The 18,999-nt window shown below is 39.0% G+C and overlaps 1 protein-coding gene across 1 annotated transcript; it reads left to right on the forward strand.

Moving 5' to 3' along the window:
* Positions 1–2,745: 2,745 nt before the first annotated feature.
* Positions 2,746–17,469, forward strand: LOC143329335 (M1-specific T cell receptor alpha chain-like). The gene is made up of 5 exons (XM_076745178.1): positions 2,746–2,792; positions 15,777–15,983; positions 16,263–16,301; positions 16,387–16,494; positions 17,280–17,469. Coding segments are annotated over exons 1-5 (396 nt in total). The 5' UTR covers positions 2,746–2,752; the 3' UTR covers positions 17,282–17,469.
* Positions 17,470–18,999: the final 1,530 nt, after the last annotated feature.

Consider the following 18,999-nt stretch of genomic DNA (forward strand, 5'->3'; position numbering starts at 1 on the left):
AAACTCGGCTCATATTTAGTGAATGTTTTATTAATCGGTATGTAAAGGTCACATTTTGAAGGACTTTCAGCAGCTCAAAAAACACAAAGTTCACTGAACACATTTCTGCTAATGCTACCGTCACTAATCACTTATTAAATGTTATGTTAAATATTAAATTGCTGTTCAGCAGCTTTGGATAATATTATGAAAAATGCTAAAACGTTTGCAGATAGGAGACAATGTAACATGATATAAATGATTAGAAAGTGTATCTTTTCTGCAGGTTGTTTTCAGCAAAGCTTAAAAAAGTGCGTAGCTTCACGATAAAGAAGTCCTCGTAGTAATCGCTCAGATCTGATCCACTGTGTGACTGCTGGAGGAGGAAACTTTAAACTCTTTTTTGGACAAGGAACAAAACTAACTGTAGAAATCAGTGAGTATCTGAACTTCATTCAAAGGATTTAAAGGAACTCAGATTTTCTAATTATTATTTGATATTGATGCAAAGTCACGTCCTTTTTATGTTGTTATAGAATAAAATCAGAAATGTCCCTCAAAGGTCAACATGTCCAATTTAAACATGTTGACAAAGCTTGTATAATTAATTTAAGCTGGCAGCACTGTCCCTCTGATGTCCATTTAATTAGTTTTATTATTAGTTGTGTGAAACCCTTTAAATCCAGAATCTCCACTGTTCTTCAGGACTCTAATAATACAAACAATAATCCAGTCAGTGCCTGTCTGGGTTTACGTGGTTGGACTTCTCAGAGTGTGAAGTACTCTGGAGGATCCCAACTCATCTTTCGATCCGGCATCAAACTGACAGTTTTCTCCAGTAAGTAAAAATAAATGTTTGATCTCATTTAGATGGTTTCGCTTTAATTTTGAACCTGTAGCTGCACTGATGTCCAGCTGGGTTGATGTAGATCCTCAGAGACGAGATCACCTCAGATACGTGGTTTCTGTCTGACCGGAACAATGCAGCAAATGATTAGACACAAAAAACAATTAAAAAAACTAATCATTAAGTCCCGTTCACAGCTTTATTTCAAAGATGTCTCACATTTTATAGCCGTAAGTGTTTTTCGTCGTTCTGCTGCGTTGGCAGACGTCCTCCTCATGATGCTCTTTAGTGGTGATTTCTTTTGTCATGATTTGATGAGACCACTTAAAACTTACTTGAAACGCTTAAAAAGCAGCTTTTCAAGTTGGTCATTTTAATTTGTCTCATTTAGTGACGCCATCGTCCGTGTAGTTATTGTTCAGATCAGATCCACTGTGTGACTGCTGGAGGAAGCACGAGGCTGGTTTTTGGAAAAGGAACCAAACTAACAGTTGAAATCAGTGAGTATGAAGGATGTAAACTTTCGGTCGTGACTGATATCTCTTTGACTGTTCGTGCCATTGAATTTTTGCCATTACATCAAATTAGTCTTTTCATAATTGTTGTGTTTATGGAAAAAAAAAACAAAGTCACAGAAACATCAACAGGTTTTTAAAATGCAACGTAAACTCAGAAGTAACACGAAATCCTTGATGAAGACGATAAATGTGTTTCAGCTAACAGAAGCCTGTATCCACACAGTTATCGGTCGGCAAAGGTGCAGCTGTTTGTAGACGATGTGATGCTCTTTGTTACTGCTGAGCTCTTTATGCTTCAGAATAAACACTGTGTGTCTGTGATGGGGAACTGGAAGAAAATCACTTTTGCAAAGGGAATCAAAGTGATGGTGGAGGACAGTAAGTTCAGTTATTGTTGCTGTGAATCATCTCCAGTTTATGGAATGAATCCACAGCGGACTCAGACTAATAGTCCAGGATAAATATCTGCTTTAGCTGGTCCATCAGTTTATTAATCCTTTCTTTAATTGTTCTGACTGTGCAGCAAATCAAAAGTTCAACTTTATGTCCATGACAGGTCGGTTACAACAAGAAACAAATACTGAGCCACGTATGAACAAATATTCACACATATTATTACTGCGTACACTGACCATTTGTCTGTGACAGCTGTCCTCATTCACTGTAAACCTCAGTGAGGGACAGAACGTGAGGACAGGGGACGTCAGCAGGACACGGCTGCAAACGTGACACAGACCAGGTTTATTAGTCATCGGTCAGCTTGTTTCACAGTATCCCTCCATGACTTTTCCCAGACCGCTGAGTGACGTCTAAATTACATACAACAAAAAAGTCGTACTAAAATATGTAGTATTTTTGAGTATTTATGCTGCTGAGCTGGTTGTTTGACGCCTCAGAGACTCTCCTCTCCTTCGACTTGGAGTTTCTGTCATCACATTTCTTTCTGTGTGAATGGTTACGGGGACAAGATCATCTTTGGCTCCGGCACCAAACTGAAAGTTGAATCGAGTAAGTTACTTTATTCATCTGACTGTTGTTTAAGCTTTGAATTTAGTTTTTTTTCCAGTAACAAAGATACTTAAAGAAATCTCACCGTTACTTTAGACACAAACGCAGCTTTTAAAGTCTCGTTAACGTTTGTGAAGGTTCCCATTTGAACGTTCATGTTTTTTTGTGTACACATCTATGGTGGCACTTCGTCATATTTAGCTGTGCATCCTTAAATTAACCTCCCTTCAAGCCAAATAAGAATAACTAGGACTGGGGTTGGGACTGCGTTAGTCACCTTTTCACTATAAATCAAGCAGCTTCATGAGGAATCAGTATAATAGTTGTAATAGCTGATCACTGATCTCTGGGTTTACGCAGCTGCTTTTCTCATTGTGTGACTGGTTATGGAAACTCAAAAATGGTCTTTGGCTCTGGCACAAAGCTGAGAATCATATCAAGTAAGTTATTTTATTTGACCTAAAGCAGCTTTCTAAACTCAACGTTTTCATTTGAGTATCTTAAATACTCAGAAAAATGGAAAATAAAAATCTCTAGATAAACCTAGTTTAGACAAAAACTCGGCTTTTAAAACTCTGGCAATGATTTAATCTCTGAAAAGCTGCTTGATTACAATTAATTTTAATTAAATAAGATATTTATACTTTGTTGCATATAAATAAAAGTGATTAATGAGGAAAAAGTCAGTATCACTGATCTCAGGGTTTGTGCAGGTGCATTTCTTAGTGTGTGTCTGGCAGCTCAAGTACGAAACTCATCTTTGGTTCTGGCACCAAACTTATAGTTGAATCAGGTAAGATATCCTCTTATTTGTAAGGACGGACGGTTGAACTAATACAACTGAATTCAGCATTTTAACCTGCTGTTACTCAAATGAGCACAAGCAGCTTTTGTACATGTTTCATTGCTGAAATATTATACAAACGTACAAAGTACATACCATAATTATTTTTCCTATGACTTGTTTAAATATGAGTTGAGTAGCTTCATGTGTCTCATGGTCCACATCTCTGACCTCAGGGTTTATGCAGTTGGCTTTCATATTGTGTGTCTGGCTTTTCAAATGGCAAACTCATCTTTGGTTCTGGAACAAAACTGAGTGTTGAATCAAGTAAGTTACTGAACTGTTTGGTCTAATTTACCCCATTTTTTTTTTCATGAGACTCCTCAGTGGTTGAAATGTCCACCAGTAGCTCATATACAAAAGAAAACACTAGATTAACTTTTATTTCTGACAGAATTTGCTGTTAAAACTGATTCAGATGGTGGAAATGGTCCATGCCACCAATCGCTGATCCTAGTGTTTCTGTACTTGGGTTTTGTGTTGTGTGACTGACTACACAAATTCAAAGCTGATCTTTGGTTCTGGCACAAAACTGAACGTTGAATCAAGTAAGTTGATGTCACACTCTGAATTCATCAGTTTTCAGCTGGTTGTACAGTTGTTGAAAAGTTCATGACCAGCTTCTCAATAGATATCAAATATTATGATGATTCTTGTGTTTAACTGTTTATCTTTAAGCAAAAGCAGAGAGTGGAGATCATGAACAGTTTAAACTTGCATGAGGAAACGATTAAAGGATCAACTGAAAACAACGCTGTTTTTTCGCCCAGTTTCATATAGTTTACTGTTTATTGATGAGAAAGTAAGATTAAAAATTGGGCTGAGCAGGTAACAGAAATCTTAATGGAATCAGCAATAAGATAATTTATTCAGATGAAAATTCTGCTGAGAATTACGGTTAAATCCAGTATTCACATACATTCACATACGCTTGTTTGCAGATGATGTGATTTCATACAACACAGATTTGAACTTTTAGCCCCGAAAGAAGAAGATGAGACTGATTCCTCTGCAAAACTTGTTTTTTGATGGACAGGGAGAGAGATCAAAGTACTTGATCGGTTGATTGGTGAGGATCAGACACTTTGACGGCTGACGGTTAAATCTTGTTGGTTGTTTGTTGGAAGCTTTGGAGGAAACAGTTTGTCGTTATTGTTCAGATGAGATCCACTGTGTGACTACTTCAGGGTCAAACTGGAGACTTGTCTTTGGAGAAGGAACCAAAGTGACTGTCGAAAGCAGTGAGTAGAAATACTCAAATACATAATAAGTAAATGAATCTTTGTTCTGACGAAGCAACATGTGGGATTACATAACACGGAAAAGTAGAATTCATAGAAAAAACGTCGCTATCGTTCATGAATTATGTTCTTTAACAAACTGATCAGTGATCAGTCACCCTTCAAATTTCAACATTTTCAAACATTTCCACCAAACTGAACTCCTGCATTAGATGCTGTTATTAATGCTGTGAAGTCTCAAACACATGAAGAAGATTTTTAAGAAGTGTTTTTTATTAATAGAAAGCATCGACCTTAAATCATAACAGCAGAAAATGTTTGCAGACGATATGAGAAACTTTACACAGCAGTTTTTGTTAAAGACAGAAATGATGTGTGACGACAAACCTGAAATTCACCTTTGGTGAAGGAGTCCGGCTGACTATCGAGCCCAGTGAGTACTGCTCCTTTATTCGTACATTGTGGATTTTTAGGAGGTTTATTATGTTACGTTTCTGAACATTTTTTAGAAAAAATGTAGAAAAAATGAAAGCCAAAAAAAAAAAAAGACTGATCTTATCCTGATGAACGATCACAGCTACATCGTCTGCGCTGAGCAACGTTCAACCACCTACAAGGTTTTCAACATACGGGGTCGGACCCCATGTGTGGTCAGCTGATATAAAACAGATTAAACGATAAACCAAACTCACCTTGACAGTTACTCAACCTACAACCTGTAATACATCATCACTCTTCACCAAAGAAAGGAAAGGCCACTTCATCTGTTTACCACATTTCATACACCAGAACGATTCAGTGTGCTTATTACAGGTGAATAAAACAGCAGCAAAGGTGAATGATACACACATTAAAATACAAGAAACACAGCAAATACTCAAATATTTGCATCCACAATTACATTAAAAACACGTTAAAAACAATCAAAATGAAGGCTGAGTTTGGAGCCATTAGCCCTGCTGGATAGAGTAGATATTAAATCGTAATTTATGGCCTGAAAATATTAAACTAAGATTTGTTTCTCTTCTAAACACGCACATCAAACTTATTGCTCTCGCTTCAGAATCCCTAAAATGCGTGCAGCTGTGCTTTCAGTGGATGTCGGTGTGTTTTGTATGAGAGTTTCGGAGTGTGTGACTGACGCTGGGCTTTCCAAAATCATCTTCGCTGGTGGAACGAAACTGATTGTTGGTTCAAGTAAGTCAGAGTTCATGTTTCACTGAAGGCCTGGTGGAATAATCTTTGGTTCACTGCACAACAGACACTTGAATTATCTAAAAACGTACTGAATTCTTTTAAGTAGTGTCCTTTCTAATATTAGCACATCTTGTCTTTTTTGCTTTACTAGATTTCTCATGAACATGTAAAAATGTGTTTTAGTGTTAGTTTTATTTCCTCTGCCCTTTCATAACTTCATGAACGTCCAGCCTCATGAGTGCCGACCTCAGGCTGTGATGGATCTCTGCTGGTTTCTTCTTTGTGCTTTCTGAAAGGCTGCAGATGTTTTTGTTCAGTCTGTTTCTGGTGTGTGAACGCTGGAGTGAAGCTGCTCTTCAGCACTGGAACCAAACTGTGTGTCCAAACACGTAAGGAAACTCTAATCTGTGACACAGTAAAACTTCATTTTACTTTACTTAGAAAAACGTAGTTGTACATTTTTCAATCCTCGATTTTTCGTGACAGTTCGTTTCATTTAACTCTTTTGGTTTTGGTTTTATAAGTTCAATCATTGTAGATGTTAGATTGAGAGCAGCAGCTGTCCGTCAGCGTCACACTGAGCTGAGATCAGCGTCGGTGTTTCTGTAGCTGTCGTCGTCACGGTGTGACTGGATCTGGACTTTATCAGATCTACTTTGGTTCTGGCACTAAACTGACAGTCGAACCCAGTAAGTTTGTTTTATTCCTGTTGTCTCCTGAACGCTGATGCTGATCTCATGTCTGCAGTCACTTTAATGTAGTTTGAATGTTTTTCTCAAAGCCTCAAATATCTTCCAGAAGATTTGACTCCCATCTGTAAACTATGAACAGAAACAGGCTGATTTATTACTTAAATAGACCAAATCAAGAATATTCAAACTGTGAGAGCAATCTGTTTCTTTTAAAGGGATTATCGTTGGGTTCATGGACAAATTCTCAACTTTTAACTCGAGACAAATCATGTCTTTAATGACAACGATAATTAAGTCTTATAATTAACATTTAAACTTGAAAATAAGTTGAAATTTTTTTAGATTAAAGTGTCTTTTTATGTCAGATTTTGTCAGTCTATCAAAGTGAGCAGTCAGTCCTTAATGCTTTGTTGAGGTCGTCTCACAAATATCAAATGATTTTCTGTCCACCACCATTAATAAGTGCCTTCAGGACATTTAACTGCTCCGGACACAAAATATCCGGTGTTGTTATTATATATTCTCGCTGTTCGACTGCTGGTAACCGTTTAACTCCTCTCAAAAGTCGTCTTCATCAGCAGTGAAGTAAAGTTGGTCGCTCTCGGAGGAGCAAAACTTCCTTCGGCAGCAGAGTCTGTTTGTGCAAATCAGTAAGAAAATGACTTTCTTTAAGATTATCTGAAGAGAAAAATCGGAGTGTTTTACTCTGTCGTTCGTCGTCACTTCTCTTTAATCCTGTAAATGTTTTATCTCAAGAACCAACAAAAATGCTCAGGAAACTTTATTTTTTCAGCAGTGAAACAAGAAAAGAAAAAAACAGTCCAACGTAAAAAGAAAGGATTTCCAAAACAGAACTGTACTTTACAAGTACCATAGTATACTGTGCTAGTACTATCCTGTTACTAAGAAAACACAGTTTGAGTTTTTTGGGTTGGAGCTGATGACTGTGTGACTGAATCTGGACTCAGAAAACTCTCCTTTGGAAGAGGAACTAAACTAATCATTGAAACCAGTGAGTCAAATCTCATTTATCTCCTAACAAAAACGTTTCTTTTAAACTTTTGTCGAACACAAACTGGCTGTTTTCACTGAACTCTTTCTTCAGATTTGCAGTATAAATTCATGTAGTCAGTATTTAATATTAGTATCTGCGTCAGAATTCGGTTTCTAAGCTCCGTTTTCTTGCTCTTTCCTCGTTTCACAGAAACTTATTGTGGCTGTGATCATAATTTACATCAAATCGATACAAACACGCGGCTGCACGAAAATGTTGTGAGCACAGCTTCAGGTGGTGGGGGTCAGTTTGACATATCTGACCCAAAAATGGCAAAAATAAATAAAAAAATGACTGAAGTGAAAAACAGATTTAGCACTAAGACAAATCTACAGTCAATGGAAACACACAAAACACTTTAAACTGATTAAACTAAATTACATATAAGATGAAAAGCAAAGGTAACGTGGTGGAAACAGGTTCTCATTAAGTTAATACAATACAAACATCAGTATAAAAATACTGGGGCTTCAAAGGTTTCATTGGATAATTCTTAATTTTTTATGAAGGATCTGAGAGTTTGTGAGTTTTCGCTCAGCCGTCCTGAACTGTGTGACTTCAAACAACTTCCAAAAACTCCAGTTTGGATCAGGAATTAAACTCATCGTTCATGACAGTGAGTAAGACCTGTTAATTACCACAGAAACGTGGAGAAACCGACTTTTTATATAACAAATCTCTGTTTCCTCAGATAGAACCGATTCAGCAGCTGCACTTTTAAAACATTTAGCAGGTGATTCATGTTTTCAATACAAACATAATAATTTACTTTGGGAGCTCCATAATTCTCTCAGTGTCGATGTTCATCATTTAGAAATCTTTCAGTTGTGAAGTCTTTGAAACCTTTGAGTTTTCGCTCAGCCATCCTGAACTGTGTGACTACAGGTGGTTACCAAAAACTCCAGTTTGGAGCAGGAATTAAACTCATCGTTCATGACAGTGAGTAAACAACTTTAACAGAAAGTGAATCGTAAAGATCAAGAAATGTGTAGTGAGCTGACAGAAACGCTGTAGATCTGCTCATCAATTAAGAAAGAGTGAATTGATTTTGCCATTGATCAAACGGATGTAACAGTTCAATGTGAACAAAACTGAAACACACAAAATCATTTTCGACTAAATGAAATGTAATGTGATCAAAAGTTCAGTCTGATGAAACAAAGTCCAAAACTGGACTTCATTTACAAATAATGGCACTAAAGGAAGCTGATCAGTCAAAAATGTCCCTGAACGACACTTCTTCTCATTTCATTTCCAGTGCTTTTTACTTTTATAGCTTTCATTAATTCAATGAGTGATATATAAAAGGACATCGTCAGCGTACAGTGAGAGTAGAACCAATTCAATATTTTCACTAAAATCTAAAGACCTGAGTAAAAATCTGCACTTTTAAAACATTCAGCAGGTGATTCATGTTTTAAAATGATCATTTTAATTTTTTTTTCCTTTAGAAATGTAAAAAAAATCTATGAATAATCACATTTAGCTGCTCAGTGAGTTTGTGTTGTGAAGCATCTCAGAGTGTGAAAGATGCGAGTGGAAGGCTGATGTTTGGGCGAGGAACTGAGCTGAAGATAGAAAACAGTAAGATTTTCTATTCATGAAGCAGAAAACGTGTGAGTCGCTTAAAAAGGCTGAAACAGACACTGTAAATATATGGATCTACCTGATCGACAAGAAATGAACCGATGACGAGTTTGATTAGTGATGAATTGAATTTATGTCGTACAGATTTTTGTGTTTTTCTGTGCTGTTATCACCATTTGTTAACATCAACTGAACACCTTTGGTTTTATGGAGTTTAAGAAAAGTTTAGATTATTCCTTCAAGTTCGGTAAACCTGCCAGACATTTGTCTCAATGTTTGACACTACAGATAAATGGCAGTTTAAATAAGAATAGAAATGATTGCAGCACTTGTGCTTAAACGCTGCAATAAGATGCAGTTTTCGTTCATGAGCACATCTTTCATGTTTGATCACATGATAGTTGATTCATCCATGAATTCAACTCTTATTCACAAGTATTTCTAATAATAGTCAATACTTGGCAAAAACAGGAGATGGATAAAGACAGTTTGTGAAGGAGTATCTGAGTTATTGATCCACCTTCCTGGACTGTGTGACTGGAGCTGGTTTTGACAAACTCCAGTTTGGATCTGGAGTTCAAGTCATCGTTCATGACAGTGAGTAAAAAACTCGCCTGCAGTGAATAAAAACACATTTCTCCTTTTAACTGACCTCTAAAGTCTTTAAATCCTATGAGAACAAGATGTTCTATAACAGGAATAACTTCAGTCATTAATAGAAGATTTTGTGGTAAAACACAATACAAACATCAGAATTTACTTTGGGAGCTCCAAAGTTCATTTAGAAACCTTTCAGTTGTGAAGTCTTTGAAACCTTTGAGTTTTCGCTCAGCCGTCCTGAACTGTGTGACTGCAAGTGGGTACGAAAAACTCCAGTTTGGATCAGGAATTAAACTCATCGTTCATGACAGTGAGTAAAATCTGTTTATTTCTAAGGAAACGTGGAGAAACCGACTTTTAATCATAACAACTCTACGTTTCCTCAGAAACAATTCACAGTAAAGGAAGCTGATGAGTCACTCTGTGACAAATGTCCCTTAACGATACTTTAACTCGGAGACACTCGTTGTTTGTCCACATTTCATTTCCTGTGCGGTCCCTGTCCTACTTTTATAGCTTTCACTAATTCAATAAGTGATGTATTGAAGGACATCGTCAGCGTAGAGTGAGAGCGTTTATTCGGACATTTCCACCCTGTTGTTACTCCTGTTCCAGTCCAATTTATCTGTTTGCTTCAGTGAGTTCTTCCATGCGATCAGTAAAGATTCCTGTGGGAAATGGGGCCCTAAGCCTTTGATAGGGAGCCATTGGCTTCCACTTGAGCAACTAGACTTGAACACATTAGTTGAACCACTGAAATGTCTCCTTCCTCCATTTCACCTCATTAGACTTGGAGCAGTGAAATGAACCGTCCATTCAATCAGTCAGGACTGAAACCTTTTTAATCATGAAACCAGGCGAGAAAATTCAACAATTAGAGCTTCAGTTTGGTCGGATAAGTTCATCAGTTTTACTCTGGAATAATCTCTCATTTCTTTGGTGTTCATTTGAAATTTGGGGGATGTTTTGAAGGTTTGAAGTGAGGATATTTTATTCCTCGGCGTATTTGCACTGAAGTGTGACACTGTGTGAATTATGGAGCCAACAAACTGACTTTTGGGTCTGGAACAAAGCTGACAGTTCACACCAGTAAGTCCCTTTAAACCCTCCGTTTAATGTTAAAACAGGTTTGACGCGTTTTAAAAATTTTTATTTGATTATTACTATTTGTTCATAGAATAAGAACATTTATCAGTACAGTCACTCTTTTTTGTTTATTTCATAAGTAAAATCAACACAGAACATTTGAAATGAATGTAAAGGCTGTAATTATGTTACGTGGGTGAGATGCATGTTGAAGTTTGACTTGACAAGGAAACAAAGTGGGCGATACAGTAAATTATTGTGTTCATCATCTGTATGAGAGTATTGGATGTTTTATTGTACAGTGTTAAAACGGTGAGAGTTTAGAAGTTCAGAGGTTTTGGAGTTGAGGACACGTACAGTGTGAATGACGCTGCACGCAAACTCATCTTTGGGAAAGGAACTAAACTCTTCGTACAATCCAGTAAGAACAAAACGAACACATTATCATCGTTTGTCTTTTAACGGGGCTTTTCTTTCAGTTTGCTTTTAAAAGTGTAAATGAGAGCTTCATCAAACACATCAAACTGTGCACGACACGAGAAAAACTGTGCAGCAGTAAAGTCAAACAAACTTGAATATAGTCACTACAAAGAATAGAGACAGAAAGTAAAAGCCTGTTTACAGATTTATTTTAAAGAGTTCAGAGTAGAAGCTGACTTGATTCACTTTATTGAAAACAGATGTTTGCTTCTTTCAAAGCTAAAACCTGATGTGAGTTTTATCTTTAATGTCTGATATGTATTTCACCTGTTAACGCTGAGTTTGAACAGGACAGCAGCTCGATTCAACCACTGAAAATCTAAAAGATTAAAAAGGATCAGCTTTGACGTGTCTGAACGACCCAGACGCGAACTGATCAGCATGAACGTTCAACACGTTCAACACCAAATATTTCCATAAGTCAGACAGTTGGTGTAAATTAGGCTTAAAGTGGAAAAACTCCTGCTGACTCGCTCGCCGAGTTCACGCCATGAAGCGTCTCAGTGTGTGAATGACGGGACGCGTCGGCTGATCTTTGGACGAGGAGCTGAGCTGAAAATACAAAACCGTAAGATTTTATCTTCAGTAAACAGAAAACGACCAAACTCTGGGTGCTAATTCAATAATGAACAGTGAACTAATGAACTTTTATGACATCAGGATTCAACAACAGCACATTTTATCTTAAATCTGTCTGTTACTGACCTTCAGTTCGGTGACAAAATCAGTGGTTCAGTGTTTTGATTGTTGGCGAGTTACTAACAATCAGTGAAGTGAAACTAGTAAAAAACTGTCTTCTGCAGTATTTATAAATATCACACTTCATATTCACACCATATTCACTTAAACTATAAAAGTCACATGACAGAGTCTCATATCTGTGACATGAAGTCAAAGATTTCTGTTTTAATTACTAACAAAAAGTTGTGACTCAAATGAACTTAAATGAATAATCATCTATGAGAGCTGCGAACAGCCTCCAGGTCAGACTTTAATGAAGACATGGACACATGGACAGAGTGTAAATCATGTCAAATCTTCTGTCATGACTGCAGTATTAAACAGTACGACCAATACACACAGTCAGAGTATTCAGCAGTATTCACAGTGAGTGTTGATCAGTTTGCGGTTCTTGTTAAAGCTCTCTTTGATGTGGGACTCAAACTGGAATCCAGAAGATCCTGTTTGGATCAGGGATCCACGTCTCAGTAGAAACAAGTGAGTCCTGTTTCATTCCATAAGCTGATTGGCCACGTTCAATGGTGTAATTATTCAATGGTTCAGTGGTTCAGTGTTTCAATGGTTCAACGGTTTAATGGTTCAGTGTTTCAATGGTTCAGTCGTTCAATGGTTTAATGGTTCAATGTTTCAATGGTTCAGTGTTTCAATGGTTCAGTCGTTCAATGGTTTAATGGTTCAATGTTTCAATGGTTCAGTGTTTCAATGGTTCAGTCGTTCAATGGTTTAATGGTTCAATGTTTCAATGGTTCAGTCGTTCAATGGTTCAGTCGTTCAATGGTTCAATGGTTCAATGGTTCAGTGTTTCAATGGTTCAGTCGTTCAATGGTTCAGTGGTTCAATGGTTCAGTCGTTCAGTCGTTCAATGTTTCAATGGTTCAGTGTTTCAATGGTTCAGTCGTTCAATGGTTCAGTGGTTCAATGGTCACTTTCAATGCCTCACAAAGGCCTCCAGCCTTTTTCCGGTGAGTTTTATGAAGGTTCTCGTTAAGATCAGGTCTACCCTCGGTCGTTTCCTCAGCGTCCTGTCAGCAGGTTATTGTTGAGCTTCCGTACACAGTGTGAATAACAACAACGTGAAGATGATTTTTGGTTCAGGAATTCAGCTGAAAATTCAGACGCGTGAGTAGAAACGTTGACAAAAAGCTGCTTAGAAAGGAAGTTTGTGTCCGTTGATGTATGACCTCTGGACAGACGACGGGACCACAGAGGTCCAATGTTCATCTGCTTCTGCGTCACGTTTCAAAATGCATCAAACATTCACGTTAAAATATTTGACAGTAGTTTAATCGTCCTCTCGTGACCCAAACAAACCATTTAAATAACAAACTGGTTCCAGTGTGAAGGCATCAACTGGACACGTGACTGAACCAGCAGATGAACTGAAGGTTATCTGTTGCTGTTCAGGTCTGTTCAGAACCTGGAGGCTCATCTGTCCATCAGTGGGACTGAACGCAGTGTCGAAGCTATAAACCAATGACAACATGTTGTACGGACGCTGTGAGGACGGCGAGCGTTCCCATCAGCGTCTCACGCTTTTTGTTCTGGACTCGATGAATGTGTGAATGTCGGCTACAAGTTAACTTTCGGCAGCGGTGTCGAGCTGCACGTCCTCGCTCGTAAGTTCTTCTGTATCTATCAAAAATGCATTTAATGGTTGACATGCTGACGTAATACGAAAGCGATCAATCAGTTTGTTAGCGAAGTCGAAGATGTGATCAGTGGAAACGTTACAGTCATGAAGGTTTGTCAGCTGAACGTTAACTTTAACTTTGGCGGGAATTCAAGCACAAACTGGCAACTTTATCGAGACATTGGGATGATTCTCAGGTGATAAAATGTTTGTTCATCACACACAAAACATGAACGTTAAAAAAAAGAACGTTACAAAAACACAGAAGAGGAGACGACGGGTCGTCTTGGTGCTTTTACCTGCGATGAATTTGTAAATGTCTAAACGTTATCATCGACTGGAACAGCTCAAAGTTTGACTTGATAACAAACCAGCTGCTCATTTATTTAATTTCAGACTGACTCAACGACAAACACAAGATGTTAACATTCATTCATTCATTCATTTGTGGATTTGTTGAACATCGGTCTCGTCGCTGGTTTTTGGATGCTGTGAACTCGCTGTGTGAATCGTAACGACAAGCTTGTGTTTGGATCTGGAGTCAAAGTTAGTTCTTCTTCACGTGAGTCGTTTTTAAGACTTCGCTGATTCTTGTCCTCGATGTTCCATTCAGAACAATAATTACTACTAATAAGAATCATTATGCCTCCTTTAGTAATTAAACATTTCAGACTTGTTCAGATCAGATAATCACGTTTCGTCACATTTTCATCACACGTCTCATGAAAGTTTTAATTATTTTACAGTCAACATGAAGCTGAATATTCTGTATAAGTACACAAAGAACAAAGTACTGTCAGTACTGTCCTTTCATTGAATGCACCGTGAATCGCAAACAAACGTGAACCGAGACGAGTGATTTTTAAGTTCCTGCCTTTTCTTCATGGTTTACCTCAGAATGAATCATTAAATTGATCTGAATTTTGTCTTTTTAGTGTTCATGCAGTTCAAATAAGACATTTAACAGAACGAACATTTGGAAAATAAAGTGCAGTGAGAAACGTTCCCGACGCTCAGTCTGCTGCTGTTTGTGCTGAGAGGTCAATCTGTGTGTGAATGACAACATCAGGACTGTGTTTGGATCTGGAATTAAACTGGTCATCGTGACAAGTGAGTGGAACTGAACTCAGCATTTCATTCATATTTCAACGTCATGCAGCACGGCACGTTTTCACAGTCTGCCGTTAAACTCGTCATCACGTCGTCTGCGTTTATTCACTTTAGATAAAAACTACGATGGACAGTTATTGATCTGATCTGATCAGCTGTTCTGATTAAAACAAAACTAAATTCTCTTGTCTCACATGAGAAGAAGGAAAGGTCTTAACGGATATAAAATGATGGAGATTAGCCGTACAAACGTCAGTTTTTCCTTAAAGAACCCAAACGAGTGGAAACGACGTGTGAGCACCAAATTTCTATCTGGTGCTGAAATGAAACTTCAGATAGAAAAAAGAGTTTTAACAAATATTCAATACGAATCTCTCAATGACGGTGAAAATCGGGTCTCATCTTTCTTAATCTGTTTGAATTCATGCGTCTCACAGGTGAACAGAAGGTGAAGGTCTCTGCAGCACCTTTAACATTTCACACCATCAAATCTGTGAACCAGGTTCAAAGATTAAAACATGAAATAACACGAAGCTTCTCTCTGAGTCCTTCAGAGGATGTAAAACGACCACGTACGATCAGACCACATGGTCCCAAATCAACGGCAGGCGTCTCTAAACCAAATCAGACGACTGACGACTCTTTGTCAACAAAGAGAAGAGTCACGGCATCATAAATGATCAGACCATCAGTTTCTTGAAGGACTCTGGACTGAATACTGGTTTTTGTAACTGGTTTACTTCCTGTGTGAATGAACTGCTTCACGTGGCGTCAGTGTTTGGATCGTCTCCGTTCAGACATCGTTAAACTTGCCTTACTTTTGTTTAAATACCCTGAAAATGACACAGACGGCACCATGTCTTCATCCTTGGACGGCGACTGTCTTTGTGCGGTCCCTCACTGTTTCACCACAGATTAAACTGGTGTTGTTGTTGTGGCGGCCTGATAACAGCAGTCTGGTTTCTGAGTCTCTCGGACTGTGAGAACGTGTCTGATTGGATTAAAGATGACAGATGAAATCTTTCCCAGCAGTCGTCAAGCTGACGTCTCAGAGTGTTTCCGTGCAGACCACGTGGAACAGCAGTCAGAAACTGGATCCATGGTCGACGATGTTTGACTGTTACTGAACGGCGTGTTGATGAGCTGTCGCTGTGTGTTTCAGGTGAGGAGTACAAGCCGTCCTCCTACGTACTGGAAGATGGTAACACCAAGGTGTGTTTGGCCACTGGATTCAGCAGACACAACGCAACCCTGGAGGAGCCCTATCAAGACCTGTTCAACAAGACCAACGCTGCCCTGATCTCTGGGGACTCCCTGTACAACCAGGTGGCCTGGCTCTCCTCTGAGGGTGACGAGCGGTGTGGGGAAGGTGAGAGTGAGCGTCCTCATGGCGTCTGGTCAAATCACTTCATTCATAAATAAAATGGAACAGTGAGACAGAAAGGTGAAGCCGTGTGTGGAATCGTATGTTCCGTTTAAAGGTTCAGTCCAGGAGCAGCTGAAATCCTGTCTCCCAGTTCGGACCTCAGCTCTTTGTCAGTGGAGCTGATGAGGCTCCTCGACGAGCTCCTCAGTCGGACTGAATGTCTTCTTTGTTCACGTCTGTGTAAACTAACGATGACGTGTCGTGTCTGACATCTTTCAACAGATGGTGCATCCGGTCAGTGTGACGATACTTTTGAACAAGGTGGGTATGAAACCTGAACGGCCGACTGTGGATCAGAGCGTCTCTTTGTGTTCCGCTCTCATCTTCGTCATCTTCTTCTCTGCAGATCCAATGGTGAACTTGATGTCTCTGACCATCCTGGGCCTCAGACTGCTCTTCCTCAAGACCATCGTCTTCAACGTCCTGATGACCTTCCGGCTGTGGATCAGTCAGTGTGAGTACACCAGCTGATTTAAGATAAGATAAGACTACAGATGACTGACAGGTCTGTTTGTTAACAGTAATTCATCGTTGTGCTCGGGACTGTTCAGAGCACCTCGGCTGCTCAGCACTGAGACAGAAACAGACCTGCCAGCCGTTGACTTTCATTAATCCATTCATCTCCTCAGAAAACTGCCAAACCTTTGATGGCTCCACTTCTTCTGCTCCTTCTCCTCCTCAATCTATTGTTTTTGGGTTTTGAACTCGTAGTCGGACAAAGCAAGATATTTGAAGACGCCATCATAGACTCTGATTGATCAATTGATCAAGAAAATAAAAGGCCAAACTAAACGTCAGCGTCAGTCTGAACTTTGTGTCATGGAGTTTTGCTGCTCCCAGTCCGTGTTTGAGATGGTCAAACTGGACGTGGTTCCCTGTGGCTGCTGTTCTAAATCTGCATCTGTACGAATCTTTAACCCTCAACGATCAGAGTAAACACAAACGTTACATACAGGAATTATTACGATTCAAAACTCAAAGTTCATTTCTAAAATCCTTTAACAGCTTTTTCCTGTCCAGTTTTTCTCTGTGTTTTTTGGCTCTGCTTTAGCTCTGAACATCTTGATTAAGAGCAACCAAAACACATTTTCTGTCACCGTTTTTGTAACGTCGCGTACAGTTTGCATCAGACTTTAGAGACGTGTCAGTTCAAGTGTGGCGTCAGCAGATCTTCGTCCAGTTTGTTGAAGCTGTTTCGTGTCAGAGTCACTGAACATTTCTTCATTTTTTATCTTGTAGAAACTCTGCAGACCTTCAACAGAAGAAAAGTCCAAGACGACGGATTCAAACGACGATTTTCTGATTGAACTCATAGAACCGAGTCATCGCCTGGTCTTCAGACATCTGCATCCTGTATATTAACGTGTGTAAATGTCATATCACCTGCACCGTCCTGTAATGTCTGTAATGCTTTTTGGTTTATTTTGATGCTTCCTGTGAAAACTGCTGTGTGTGACAGTAAAGACAGAAAAGCAGACTGAGCGACTGTCGTGTTTTTCTTCAGAATTCCTGCTTCAGCTCTCGTGTTTGACTTTATGTCCTCATTGTTTGACGAGGCTTCACCTTCACCTGTCACCAGTCTGACCTGATTCAACACAGAGACGTGCTGAAGAGGGAACCCTTCGCTCTGAAAACTGAAAACAATCTGACCTGAACATAAATGAACTTAAAATATTGTCTCATCAAATAAGGGAAATATTTCACGTCTGTTCATGAACAGATCCATTTTCTTTCTCAGAGTCTTTCACAGAGGAGAAACCGTGACATCAAATGATGATAAACGTGGTGAAAACCTCACTGTTAGACCTCTGATAATAAAATAAAAGATAACTCACATGATTTGACTGGAGACGGTTCAGTTTCGGGATGTTTTTGGATCTGTCAAGAAGGAGGAAACAGAACATTTGAATTCATCAATAACTGACAGTTTATTCGAGCATCAAAGTGAATTATACTCATCAAATGCTGCAGAAGCAGACAGAAGAACACATGCTGTTGATGTACACAGCAGGCGGATCACTGAACGGGCTCAGCAGGCCTGAACAAAGACACAGGTGAGGTGACCGGAACATTTCAAAGAGTGGATTTCAGGTTCCTCTTAAAACTCCTCTGACTGAAGATTTAACACAGTGAGGGGCCAATCGGGCATCTGTGCCCAGGGGCCCGTAATCTGGCAATCTGCCCAAACTCGACGTGATTGAATGTGCTGCTGTAACGGCCTCCGCTGGCCTCAAAGAGACGACGCCCCCACATTCAAGCCTCTTTAATCACAAAGCAGCCATTGTCCTCCAGTCATTCCCACACTGTGAACGTTCATCACGGCAGACTCTGCAGGCCACAGTGAAACCATTCAAGGTCGTACTGGTGCAGCAGATTCTTCTGCCTGCTGGTTCTTCAGATGAGAGTTTGTCATATTTTATCTGTTTGACTCTGTTGATTCTGTTTCAGCACACATTTATTTGACTTTTCATAGCAGGAAACACACAGAGATGGAACTAACAGAGATAATAATATCATTAATGATGAGATCACTTATAATAATAATAATAATTTCTATAGCACAAACGAAGTGCTGAACATAAAAGCAAATCATAACACGTGTGATAAAACAAAATAAAACCAAAGTAGATGAACAAGTAGAATTAAAACGGTCGGATAAGACAAAGTAAAACAGCGTTTAGGTGAAAAGAGAAGACCCTTCATGCGTCTTAAGATATTGTTTAAAGGTGTGAACAGACGTAGACCTCCTCAGACCTTCAGGGACGCTGGTCCAGAGTTCTAATTAACAAAGGCTGCCTCTCTGAGGCTTTCAGTTCTGGTTCAGGTTTCAGGTTTCTGACCTGTTCTTTGGTGTCTAGTGTCAGTAGATTCAGGTGTTCAGACAGTTTCTGTCTCTCAGCTTTGACCCCAGTAACCAGGATCTCAGTTTCATCTTGATTTAACTGTCAGGAGTTCAGAG

This window comes from Chaetodon auriga, chromosome 12 (genome assembly GCF_051107435.1).
Source record: "Chaetodon auriga isolate fChaAug3 chromosome 12, fChaAug3.hap1, whole genome shotgun sequence".
NCBI lineage: Eukaryota > Metazoa > Chordata > Actinopteri > Chaetodontiformes > Chaetodontidae > Chaetodon > Chaetodon auriga.